The sequence below is a fragment of the Rhinatrema bivittatum genome, chromosome 3 (genome assembly GCF_901001135.1).
Source record: "Rhinatrema bivittatum chromosome 3, aRhiBiv1.1, whole genome shotgun sequence".
Classification (NCBI taxonomy): domain Eukaryota; kingdom Metazoa; phylum Chordata; class Amphibia; order Gymnophiona; family Rhinatrematidae; genus Rhinatrema; species Rhinatrema bivittatum.
Genome location: NC_042617.1, coordinates 459,865,653 through 459,879,512, shown reverse-complemented (window position 1 = coordinate 459,879,512; position 13,860 = coordinate 459,865,653). Strand labels below are relative to the sequence as shown.

The window sequence follows — 13,860 nt, the reverse complement described above, 5'->3', positions numbered from 1 at the left end:
GCTGTTTGGGATGCGTATTTACAATGAGGGGAGGAAGGAAGGGAGGAAAGAGAATTTCCTGCTACATCACAGCTAGTAACTTTAAAATTCGGGGGTCAGAACGTCCTTTTTCCGTGCCCAGTAGCAATTATTTGGACTTCCGGTGAGGTCATGAAAAAGCGGATAGGGTCCATTAATTCTGTCGTCATTAAAAGTGACAGAGCCATCTGTGATGATGATCTAGGGGTCATATATTTGGGGGTGGGGTGGATTGGACTTCCAGTGATGTCATCAAAATGATGATCATGGGTCATTTCTGGTTACATCATATGGGGTGTGGTTTGTGGTTGAGGTTGTGTTTCAAGGGTGGGGAAGGGAGTGTGGCTTAGGATGGAGCATGGGAGGGGCTACTCCATTCACTTCAATGGGATGGGAGGAGCATGGGCGGAGTTATGGTTGTGTTTTGGGTGGGTGGGGGCAGGCTGGGGCATGGTTTGGGCAGGAGGGGCATGGTCTTGAGCAGGGTTATATGCATTCACTTGTATGGGAGTGGGCGGGTCATGGACAGAGTTAGAGACAGGAGTAGGTGGGTAGTATGCGGTGCTTAGCCTGGAAGTGAACACTGATTGGCTGCTGTCAATTTTTGATTGACAGGGTATCTATTATACTACTGGTGCTGCAGAATCAGTGAGCAAAATCATCCAGATGTTGGTAAGGTTTGTTATAAATTACCTCAAGTCTGATTTGAGCTCATTATCTCAGATAGGAGCTCTGCTAGATATGACTCTAATCACAATAAAAAAATACTGTGTCATCCGACATTGAATCCCAAGCCCTCACCTCTTGTATGTTGAGAGGGTAACAATGCATTCCCTTAACCTATCTGAAGAGTATCTTGTATTCTAGCTTCTAGAAAGGACTTTGAGGAAGTCTTTTCATTTAAAATGTAAGAAGTTTGCCTTCCTGTTTGAGGGAAAGATACTAAGATCTATTTTCTTGTTCCACACAAAAACTGCTTGAATCTCTTCTACATTTTTCAGAGTCTGTTCTGAATACTAACTCTGTTAAGGTTCATCTCAGTACAGCTGGTGTTCATCACCACCATATACCATCTCTATACAGCCTTTAGTTCAATTTATGTGGGCTTGCTTCAGTTGAAATGTTCCATCAAGATTCTTGCTGCATCATGGGACCTCAGTGTGGTATTGATCCAGTGAATGAAAGCTCCCTTTGTGCCACTAGACTCGTATGGGCTAATGTTCCTGGCTTGGAAGGTCTTATTTTTGGTGACAGTCAATATGGCACATCGAGTCAGTGAGCACCAGACCCTAGTGACTTATCCAGTTTATACTGTTTTTTTTAACAGGTGCTTCTGTGTATGCATCATACGTTTCTGCCTAAAGTAGTGTCTGACTTCCACCTTAACCAGTCAGTCATCTTTCTAATATTCTTCCCCAGGCCACAAGTCTACAAAGATGAACAAGCATTGCACAGTTTGGATTAAAACATTTCTTGGCCTTCTATCTAGAGTAAACTGAACCTTTAGAAAGTCCCACCCAGCTTTTTGTTTCATTTGATCCATTAAACCTGGAACTGCGCATCCTTTCCAGTTGGCTAGCAGATTGCATCTCCTCTTTTGCCCAGTAATGGCTGAGTCTGGTAGGGCATATCAAGGCTCTTAGTTTTAGAACTATGGTTGTGTCAGTGGCCCACTTGAGATTGGCCTCAGTGCAGAAAGTTTGCAGAGCTGTGAAATGGAGTTGTCTGCAAGCATTTGCATTTCACTTGTTTTTAATGGTGATTCCTAATATGACAGTAGAGTTGGTCAGTCTGTGCTGCAAAGTAAGAACATAAGAACATGCCACACTGGGTCAGACCAAGGGTCCATCAAGCACAGCATCCTGTTTCCAACAGTGGCCAATCTAGGCCATAAGAACCTGGCAAGTACCCAAAAACCAAGTCCATTCCATGTTACCATTACTAATGGCAGTGGCTATTCTCTAAGTGAACTTAATAGCAGGTAATGGACTTCTCCTCCAAGAACTTATCCAATCCTTTTTTAAACACAGCTATACTAACTGCACTAACCACATCCTCTGGCAACAAATTCCAGAGTTTAATTGTGCGTTGAGTAAAAAAGAACTTTCTACGATTAGTTTTAAATGTGCCCCATGCTAACTTCATGGAGTGCCCCCTAGTTTTTCTATTATCCGAAAGAGTAGATAACAGATTCACATCTACCTGTTCTAGACCTCTCATGATTTTAAACATCTCTATCATATCCCCCCTCAGCCGTCTCTTCTCCAAGCTGAAAAGTCCTAACCTCTTTAGTCTTTCCTCATAGGGGAGCTGTTCCATTCCCTTTATCATTTTGGTAGCCCTTCTCTATACCTTCTCCATCGCAATTATATCTTTTTTGAGATGCGGTGACCAGAATTGTACACAGTATTCAAGGTGCGGTCTCACCATGGAGCGATACAGAGGCATTATGATATTTTCTGTTTTATTCACCATGCCCTTTCTAATAATTCCCAACTTTCTGTTTGCTTTTTTGACTGCCGCAGCATACTGAACCAACGATTTCAATGTGTTATCCACTATGACGCCTAGATCTCTTTCTTGGGCTGTAGCACCTAATATGGAACCCAACATTGTGTAATTATAGCATGGGTTATTTTTTCCCTATATGCATCACCTTGCACTTATCCACATTAAATTTCATCTGCCATTTGGATGCCCAATTTTCCAGTCTCACAAGGTCTTCCTGCAATTTATCACAATCTGCTCGTGATTTAACTACTCTGAACAATTTTGTGTTATCTGCAAATTTGATTATCTCGCTTGTTGTATTTCTTTCCAGATCATTTATAAATATATTGAAAAGTAAGGGTCCTAATACAGATCCATGAGGCACTCCACTGGCCACTCCCTTCCACTGAGAAAATTGTCCATTTAATCCTACTCTCTCTTTCTTGTCTTTTAGCCAGTTTGCAATCCACGAAAGGACATTGCCACCTATTCCATGACTTTTTACTTTTCCTAGAAGCCTCTCATGAGGAACTTTGTCAAATGCCTTCTGAAAATCCAAGTATACTACATCTACCGGTTCACCTTTATCCACATGTTTATTAACCCCTTCAAAAAAGTGAAGCAGATTTGTGAGGCAAGACTTGCCTTGGGTAAAGCCATGCTGACTTTGTTCCATTAAACCATGTCTTTCTATATGTTCTGTGATTTTGATGTTTAGAACACTTTCCACTATTTTTCCTGGCACTGAAGTGAGGCTAACTGGTCTGTAGTTTCCTGGATTGCCCCTGGAGCCTTTTTTAAATATTGGGGTTACATTTGCTATCCTCCAGTCTTCAGGTACAATGGATGATTTTAATGATAGGTTACACATTTTTACTAATAGGTCTGAAATTTCATTTTTTAGTTCCTTCAGAACTCTGGGGTGTATACCATCCAGTCCAGGTGATTTACTACTCTTCAGTTTGTCAATCAGGTCTACCACATCTTCTAGGTTCACCGTGATTTGATTCAGTCCATCTGAATCATTACCCATGAAAACCTTCTCCATTACGGTGTGTAAGTGTTGAATCTCCCCCCTCCTCCCAGGGCCCATTACTTATCCAGACTGTCCATGAAAAAAAGGGGGGAAAAGGTAAGAAAAAGGGCTGGTTGCTGCCTAAAATAATTTTGTCCATTGGGCAACTTTTTTTTTAGTTGTATTTTCCCCCTTTTTTGTTCGAAGCACTGTGTAGCTAGGAATTCCCCACTGGTAAGGACTTAACATTCTATTTGTCCTTGGAGAAAATGAAAGCTGTGTAGTCGTAAAAGGTCTTCAAGGACAGTACAATGTAAGTCCCTACAAAACCTGCCTCCCCTTGGAGCTCGTTCTTCATGTTTTTTAAATAGCTATGAAAGCACTGAGGTGATGCAGGCTGTGTTGCCTGCATCACCTGAATCACATAATCAAGCATGCCAAAAGCTTCTAATTGCTTTTGAGTAAATCATTTATACAACTTGAATTCCCACTGGTGAATACTTAAATCCTGCTGAGCCTGGAGAACACCTGTTACAGGTAAGCAACGTTTGCTTTCAAAGCCCTCTCTAATGCGCCTCCCCTCTATCTGGCTAAAATATGTGAGCTAGGGAGCCCTGTGCTTTTAGCTGGATTGAATGTGAGCTATTTTCTCATAGTCACTTGATTAATATTTCATTTTTGTGTGTTCATAAGCCTCAAGTGTGGTCAGTGTTCTTACAAACATTTCTATTCAGACCTGCCTCAACTATGTTTTCCACTTTCTCCCTACCCAGATATGGCGCAATATTCCTGAACCGCCATAAAACCCCAGTGACTTCATTCTTAATCTTGTAACAGCAAAGCCTTATTTTTTTTTATAGCTCAAAATTGCTAACTTACTATCTGGATAATGTAAAGAAACGTGATGCTTATTTTGAGAAATTCAGAATAATGTTGATTTGAGATTGCATGGGTAGCATCTGCGAAGTGCTCAGATAACGCCAGATAAGCCAGAAAATATCAGATATGTATTTATTATGATGTTTTCCAGTATAACTATGTCTAATTAAACAATTATCAATAATTTAACCCTGAAAATTTATCAAGTAATTAACATGAACAGCTGGACCCTCAACCTTATGTCTGCCTCTGAACTACCACTATCCTTATCCCATTGCCTGTAAGCCTATTATTAGAAAATAACCCCTCTTTTTCCCATCCTTTCTCTCATCTTCCCTTATTATTCTTCACTGTTTTCCCTTCTCTCCTTCATTCTATGCAGCACAAGGCTCCTATCAGTCTATGGTATTGCCTGGAAATCCAGACATAGATGGATTCAGTATTGTATAGTCTTCGGCTGCTACTATTAAATTGATGATTACTGTGGTTCACTCTCATTAGTTACTGGCACTACTAGTTCCTTGTGACTTTCAGTTGCTGGCAAGAAGCTGAGGGGGTCAGAGCACTTTTTCTCTCTATTTCTCTTGTTTCATCTCAAACTCTGATGGGATTTGCCCAAACCTCAAGACTTTGTTCTGTTCAGGTTAATCTCAATAGTGACATTGCAGGCGATCAGGAGTATAATATGGATAAGTTCTGTTTTAGCCATTTAATGCCTCTTTAATAGGTTGGATTTGTGCCTCAGATTAAAATCATAGTGAGGTGGTAAATTCCCATACATATCAGGATAACATAACCCTAGGAAGTTTTGCACAAATTTGTAATTTTGTCTTTTATATGTGTTTGTTGAGATTTTGCTGTGAAGCAAAAGTATATTTATTCAACTGACTTTTGCAGGCTGATCTCAAAGAACTTATCAAGATGGTTACAAAGTATGTTTCTGAATATGCCAACACTAACTGGTCAGAAGAAGTGATGACTTTGATTGAACAGTTGCATTACTATAATGAACGGCTGATGGACTTTACCCAGGCTCAGATTCTTCATGAGCTTGGCAAAGGAGTTGACGTGCAAAGATTTTCAGCAGATGCCCAATATAAGAGAGAGACTATTTTAGGGCTGACTGAGTAAGTAACCTCTGATGTTTGTTTCTTTACATCAGTCTTATTTTAACATTTAGTACAAGCAATGCAGGAAGAGACATTTTCAGAACCACTGACCTTTAAAATGCTTTATTGTTCATCAGCTGCTAGTTACAGATTCATTTTATAAATTTGCTGTAAAGTGGAGCATATTTAACTACTTTTTACAATTCTGTAGTATCATGTTTCTAACCAAATCAATTAATACAGCAAAAACTTTAAATGTTTTTGAATAGTAAAACTTTTTCCTTTCCTAAAATATAGATATATGTTTTAAATAAAATAAAACACATGAAAGGAAAATAAAATAGACTGGCAATCAAAAAAGGAGAAAGAAGTTAGGAGAAAAAAAGCCAGGAACAACTTAGAAAAATGTGCAATCATTTTTTGTCATTTTAAGTTTGCTTCAGAACTTTGATTCACTATCTGATGTTTGTAATTTTTATTTGGTTTGATCATGGTTTTATATGTTGCTTGATTGTTTTTCTTTACATTTTTATATTGTAATATTTTATGTTTTTTTATATAATATGATCCTCATTGTCATCTTGTACATAGTGATCCATATTCAGACATTTAGCTGGATAATTTGAAAGTTATCTGGCTAAATGCTAACCTTTGAATGTTTTGGGCATTTATTTAGCTAACTTTTAGTCAGATAACACTGGGGCATTTTGGGGTGGAGTTAAGTTATCTAGCCAAGTTGTCCCGTAGAATAGTCCTAAAGTTAATCAGATAATATCAGGCATAGCCCAGACTTCAACTTCCCTCTATCAGCTACCCTTTAACAATTTCCAACAAGGAAGAGAAAACACATTCAAAATGGGAATCAACAGGCTGCAGTTTTTGTAACACAAAATAATCAACAATCAGCCCAAGCCCTCATAACATGAAATCAAAGCAGTGGTCATCCGCCATAATCCAGTAAGACAACACATCCGCAGGCCACATGGCCTACCCCTTTAGGCAGCATCCCTCCACCTACTCGGCTTCCCATGCGTCGGTGGTGCCATAGCACACCCATCTCGCGGATCACCACATGGAATGACCTGTTGCTTTGGACGGCTCCCCGGGAGTAGAAAAAAAAATTATATAAAACGAAAAACCCTCCCTGATAATGTCAGAGTTACCGACTACGGTGGCTTGAAAAGCCTGCGGCACAGCATCAGCCCTCCTGAACTCCCTTTCCCTCTGCACAGGTTGTGCATGGGGGGGGGGGAGATCTTCGAAAGCCAAAAGAGATCTTCCCGCCCCGATGTCCTCCGTTTTTTGAAAAGGGTTAAAGCATTTAAAGAACCTGCTACGCAAAGTGTTTCCAGAATGTAGTCTCAATTTGGTCTTACAGGCTCTCTGTGAAGGGACCCTTTGAACCCTTGAATCGAGCTTCTCTAAAAGATTTAACGCTAAAGACAGTTTTTCCGATGGCGATTTGCTTGGCGAGGAGAATTTCAGACCTTCAAGCTCTCGTGTGTCAGGGCCCGTTTTTACGGATTGATAATAACAGTGTCCTTGTGGGCAGTCCTGTCTTTCTTGCCGAAAGTGGCTTCCACTTTCCTTGTGAATCAGGCAGTGGAGTTGCCAGGGTTTCCAGAGTGGTCTTGGGTTCAGGCAATGGGGAGGGATCTCCATCTTTTGGATGTGAAGTGAGCTCTTTTACGATATCTGAAGGTTACCAACTCTTTTCAGTGATCGGATCATCTCTTTGTGGCCTTTGGTGGAGCCAAGAAAGGGGAAAAAGTGTCTAAAGCTACTTTGGCTCATTGGTTCAAAGAAGCTATTTTCGCAGCTTTCATGTGCAACAGTCATCAGGTACCCTCAAGCCTGAAGGCGCATTCTATGAGAGCTCAGGCGATTTCTTGGGCAGAGTGTCAATTGGTTTCTCCCCAAGAAATTTGTAGGGCCATGGTATGGTCCTCTCTTCATACTTTCACCAAGCATTATTTGGATGTGCGGGCTCACGAGACTCCAACTTTCGGCAAAAGTGTGCTGAGAGTGGGTCTTTCAGATTCCCGCCCAGTGTAGGGGTGCTTTGGTATATCCCGATGGTCTGGACTAATCTGGGTAATTTTAGGAAAGGAAAATTGGTTCTTACCTGCTAATGTTTGTTCATGTAATACCACAAATCAGTCCAGAGGCCCGCCCTGGTATTACTGCCGAAAGACTGATTTTTCTGGTGTTTGGCTACTGCATTCAGAAGTGTTAAATGAACTTGGTTAGTCAAACTTCATGGCAATATTTTGCATAAGTGTCGGACATTTTTTAGCACTTTAAGCAGTCCTATCCCATTTAGGGGTATCCATGCTGGGGTCTTGTTCACCCTGTAACTTAAATGTTTTTGATCTATGCTTGGGTACAGATTAATACTGAAGGACTGCAGGTGGCACTCGATTACAGGGCACACCCTCAAAGTTTTGCTCTCTGCCGCCTTCTGCTGGTAGGGATGCATAACTCAATGGTTTGGGCTGTTCTGTGGTATCGCAGGAATGAAAATTAGCGGGTAAGAACCAATTATCCTTTCTCATGGATATCCCCCACTCCAGGCCAGAAATAAGTCTGAAAAGCATAAGACTTCCAACTCCTAATCCACTGAATTACCTCCCCTGATAACCCAGATCCTGCAGCAGACGTAGCTGCCCAGATTTGAAAAGAATGTATGCCATAATTAGCCACTTTTAAACCCACTTTAGTAATTACCACCTTGAGAATCATTTCAAACTGGTATTTGGTTAGCTGCAGAAGATCATTATGAAACAAAAATTGACGTCCCCTGGCAGGACGCTGGGACAAGTAGTGTACCACATTGACCACCAGACAAGTGCGAAGACCCTCCACTGCTCTCAAAACCAGTGCGACCCCTTTCCCCATCTGATCAGTTTTAGATCTCTATATGATCAGTCTTATGGCATCCTTCATAACCTGCACATGATGCAACTGCAGTCCAGTATTCTCTGCCTCCTTTCCAGCCCAAGCCACCAATTCGCCTATCTGAAAAGTGTCGAAAAATGCTAAAACAAACAGCTCAAAACAAGCTAATCTCAAAGAAAGAAGCATACACAAGAGCAGCCACATCCCATATTGTTAACAATATTGCATGAATGATGGGGCCGTCTGCCATCTTGCATCATTCCCACACCCCTAGACCAACCCGCCAGTAATCTTCTTACTAGAAAACGCACAGTTGTGTATCCCCATCCATGAGATCTCATAAAAAATAAGAACCCCGACAACTGTCCTGCAACAGCCGCTTTCGAACTTCCCACTCTGCAAGCCTTTTTGATGTACTGCAAAATCAATATGTCCACGACTGGCCCCACCACCAGCCTTTCATAAATAGCAAATCCACCACCTTTGCCAATGCACTCAAGTATCCTGCCCATGTAGATGGAGCTTAAGATGCTCGCAACAATTTCCATGCCTCAGGGAACTGAACTTCCAGGGGAAACTTGGGTCGGGCGCCCTGTACAGATCTGCAGCAGAGGCCAGCTTTCGGACAGCACCCACTTGAAGCAAGAAAGAGAATCGGCAATGTTGTTAAATACACCAGGAACATGCCTTACCCAAGCAGTGTCATTTAACAACATACAACGCAACACAAATTCCCGCATCAATTCAGACACTGTTGTGCACTTCACTGAGCGCCTGTTGATCACATCAACTACGCCCAAATTACCACACCAAAATACCACTCTACCATCTCTCAATCAAGGTCCCCACAATAGGAAACAATTCCAGAAAAGCAATATTCCTAGTGACTCCCGACTGTACCCATTCCTCCAGCCAAGGTGATGCACAGCAAGCCTCCTGAAAGTAAACTCCAAAACCCCCTCTCCCAGTTGCATCTGAAAGCAACTCCAGATCTTGATTTATTATTTTATTATTTATTTAAAATCTTTTCTATACTGTCGTTTGGTATGCACCATCACAACGGTTTACAGAGAGGCACATATATTTAATGTTCAGCTTGGGTCATACTATCTTACAAAGTGCCAATATAGTTTCGGTTACATGTTTCAATAATACAGTCTATATGAAAGGTGACATGGGTCTTGTCCATATGTATGATTAATAGGGTAACCATATAAGTATAGTACTTTATACTGTCTCTATTTAGCTTTAAAAGTAAAGTATGAGAGAAAATAATAAAATATGCAAATACGCATCTAGGTGACTTTGTGCTGTGTGTTGATATTCCGTTGCCTGTTAGTTCATATTTCTTATTCTCCATTTTCACTGTAAAAAGCTTTTTTGAAAAGCCAGGTTTTTAGACTTTTTTTGAAGAGTTTTAAATCTCTCTGTAATCTAGTTTCTAGGGGCATTGTGTTCCACAAAATTGGTCCAGCTAAGGATAGGGCTCGCTCTCTGACTTGAGTCAGTCTGTCTGTCCTGACTGAAGGGATGGTTAGAAGGGCTTTATTATCTGATCTAAGATTTCTCTGGGGGACATGTAAGCGCAGCGCTGTATTTATCCAATCTGCTTTTTCTTCATTAATTAGTTTTTGAATTGTGCAGAGTGTTTTATATTGAACCCTTTTTTCTATTGGCAGCCAGTGTAGTTCGGCAAGTGTTTGAGAGACATGATCTCTTTTATTTTTACCAGTAAGTATTTTGGTGGCAGAGTTTTGTAAGATTTGGAGTGGTCTTATAGTTGAATACAGTAATCCCAGAAACAGTGTGTTGCAGTAATCTGTGCTAGCGAAAATGAGTGCCTGTAGGACTGTTCAAAAGTGTGTTTGGGTTAATAAGGGTTTCAGCCTCCTGAGGACCATAAGTTTGGCGTAACCTTCTTTGACCTTCAGCGATCTGCATTGTTTAAGGCTAAGTTCTGTGTCAATTATTACACCTAAGTTTCGAGTTTTCTCGGCTAGTTCTACTTTCTGATCATTTTTAAGTCTGGGGGTTTGAATCAACTCAATGTTTTTTCGCTCTAGGTATATAAATTCCGTTTTTTCGATGTTTATTTAGTTTCTTTTTTATACCGAAGTATAGCGGGAAGCCTTCACTCCGGTTTACAATTGAACAACTTCATACATGGAAACATTTGTAACATAAAACATTAGTATTATAATTAACATCTTGGCTAAAGCGGAGTAATAAAGAACAGCATTAAATAACATAATTAAAGAAAGAGTTACAATGCCACTTTTGTACTTCCTTCTAATACATTAAAAAAAAACCCCCAAAACTGACTTGTCCCCCTGTTTTACTATATTTTCTGTTATTTTCCATTTGAATTGTTGCAATCCTGACTACTTTCCCAGCTTCTCTAGATGTTGCCTGTCTTCCATTTTGTGATCTCTTGTAGTTTATAAACGCTAACCTTTTTAGCTACTTTTGTAGAAAACTACAGCAGCCTCTTTTCCTTCTTTCCTTTATTTGCTTTCCTATCAAAAAGGTTAGTTGCCTTTATATCTCCTTTTAGCTTTGCCCACCTCTTCTACTTCCCCTAGATTTTAACAACATTTAGATACACCTCCATTTTAATAAAGTTAGTTTTCCTGAAGTCTAGGATCCTTGCCTTTAAATGAACTATCATTACTTGTGCTTTAATACTGTATTACATCATCTGGTGATCACTGGATCCCAGATGATCAACAACTACATCACTAGAGATACTGTCCCCATTGGTAAGCACCAGATCCAGTATTGCCCCCACCTGCATGGGTTCTGTTACCATTTGACAGAACTATTCTGCTTGCAGAGAATCCCGGATCTCTCTACATCTATATGACACTGCAGCTGGGATGTCCCAGTATACCAACTCTACATGACTCAATATAACCACGATCTCTGGAAGCGAGTCCAGGACTTTCCAGAGGGCCTTCCCCAGCAGCAGCAGGAAGCACTTGCAGCCATTGCCTCGTTGGGTCTGGAAGCAGAGAAACATCAGGTGCGCTCCACCTACGATGTTTTTGAAACTGCAGCCTGCTTAGCTGCCGTAGGCATTGGCACCAGACGAATGGCTTGGCTCAGGGCCTCGGACCTCAGACTGGAGGTCCAGGATAGGCTCACCCATCTTCCCTGTACAGGCATGAACCTGTTTGGGGACAAGGTCTGGGGTGCGATGGCACAGCTGAAGGACCATCATGACACCCTCTAGCAGCTATCTGATTGTCCCTCAGAAGGGCCATCCTCAGCCAGGAAATCCTCCAGGCAAGACTCTCATAAGCCCTTCTACCAACAGAGGAAGTATTACCTTTCAACCGCTCGGACTCTCATGCCCTGGACCAGGTCTAAGGCTCAACCCCGCCAACAGCGGGCTCCCAGACCCCAACCAGCACCCCACAAACCACGGCAAAGGATTTTGACTGGCAGCAAGGGAGCACAAGTCAGCTGGCAGTTCCCCTGTCACCCGATCCCCAGTCGGCGGCAGGCTCCTCAGCTTTGCCTGGTGCTGGGAAGGGATCACATTGGACCTCTGGGTCCTTTCCATTGTACGCCAGGTGTACCATCTGCACTTCAGCCGGCCCCCGGAGACCTCTCCCTCATGTCCATCATGGGGTTCGTCCGCCCATTTGGTTGTTCTTCAACAAGAACTCTCTGCCCTCCTTACATCAGGCGCAGTGGAACCAGTCCCGTGCAGACAGCAGGGCCATGGGTTCTACTCGAGGTAGTTCCTCATCCCAAAAAAGAATGGCAGCTTGCGTCCCATCCTCGACCTCAGGATGCTGAACCAAGTTTCTTGTAAGAAAGAAATTCAAGATGGTCTCCCTGGGCACACTGATTCCCCTCCTGCGAAGAGGAGACTGGCTTTGCTCCCTCGAATGGAAGGAGGCATACGCACATATTGCGATTGTCCCAAGCCAAAGGAAATACCTCCGCTTCGTGGTAGGGAATGCACATTTTCAATACAGAGTGCTGCCCTTTGGGCTGGCATCAGTCCCCCGTGTCTTCACCAAATGCTTAGCGGTGGTGGCTGCCTTCCTTAGGCGTCGCTCGGTCCATGTGTTCCCACATCTGGACGACTGGCTGATCAGGAGCAACTCGCACTCCAGAGCCTTGCAAGCTCTGGCCCTGATGGTTCAGACCCTGCAGGCTGTGGGGTTCATTATCAACTTCCCCAAGCTGCACCTCTGTACGTCACCGCAGCTGGACTTCATAGGCACCAGGTTGGACACAGTACAAGCGAAAGCTTTCTTGCCCAAGAATCGGGCGGTGGCCCTCTCCTCGCTGGCCACCCTCATCCACAACAGCGGGATGGTGTCACCCGTCTACTACTCTGCCTGTTGGGCCACATGGCGGCCTGCGTCCATGTGACACCCTTAGCTCACCTCCGCATGTGGACCTCTCAGTGGCAGCAAGCATCTCAGGACCTAGAGGCTCTGATCACAGTCACGGACCCTCTCAAGCTATCCTTGGCCTGGTGGGAAGCTCTCCTTAATCTAGAACACGGACTTCCCTTCCAGCCCGTGCCACCCCAGGTGACCCTCATCACGATGCTTCTTCTCAGGGGTGGGGAGCCTATACAAACAGGCTACACACTCAGGGCCTTTGGACCGCTGCCGAAGCACGTTGCCAGATAAACTTTCTGGAACTTCGGGTGATACAGTACACCCTGTGGGCATTTCAGGATCAGTTGTTGTCCAAGGAATTTCAGATCAGGACAGACAACCAGGTCGTGATGTGGTACATCAACAAACAGGGCAGCACAGGCTTGTTCCTCTTTTGCCAGGAGGCAGTCCAGGTTTGGAACTGGGCCCTCTCCCAAGGGATGTATCTGCAGGTGACCTACCTGCCAGGTCACCTCAACACGCTGTAGATCACCTCAGCTGGTCCTTCCAGCCACGCGAATGGTTCCTCAACCCTGCGGTAGCGGCCGAATTGTTCCGCCGCTGGGATATGCCGGATGTGGACCTGTTCGCCACCCCTCTCAATCACAAGGTGAGCAGGTTCTGCTCCCTAGTAGCGGGGAACAGCCATCCGGCCCGCAATGCCTTCTCCCTTCACTGGGGGCAGGTTCTCCTATATGCATACCCACCTCTCCCGCTCCTCTCGAAGACTCTGTTAAAGTTTCAGGAGGACAGGGGGGACCATGATTCTCGTGGGGCCTCCTGGCCTCGGCATGTTTGGTTCCACTCCTCCAGGACCTGTTGGTTTGTGCGCCCATCCTGTTGGGGACAGCGCCGACCGCATATCACAGAACCAGGGCACCCTGCGCCACCCGAACTTCTGGGCGCTAGCCCTCATGGCTTGGATGTTGAACGCATGATCCTCCAGCCTTTACAACTTTCGGATTGTGTTTCTTGGGGCCTGATAGAGTCCCGGAAATCTTCGACTAGGGAGTCCTATACCTCAAAATGGAAACACTTTTCCATGTGG

At 43.4% G+C, this 13,860-nt stretch overlaps 1 protein-coding gene across 1 annotated transcript in view; it reads left to right on the top strand.

Annotated features, from left to right (window-relative positions):
• NBAS (neuroblastoma amplified sequence) overlaps positions 1 to 13,860 on the top strand; it is a 1,239,997-nt gene that overhangs the window by 776,096 nt on the left and 450,041 nt on the right. The window contains exon 42 of the mRNA XM_029595926.1: positions 5,300 to 5,529. Within this exon, the coding sequence (XP_029451786.1) occupies positions 5,300 to 5,529 (230 nt within the window). The remainder of the gene's footprint in view (positions 1 to 5,299; positions 5,530 to 13,860) is intronic.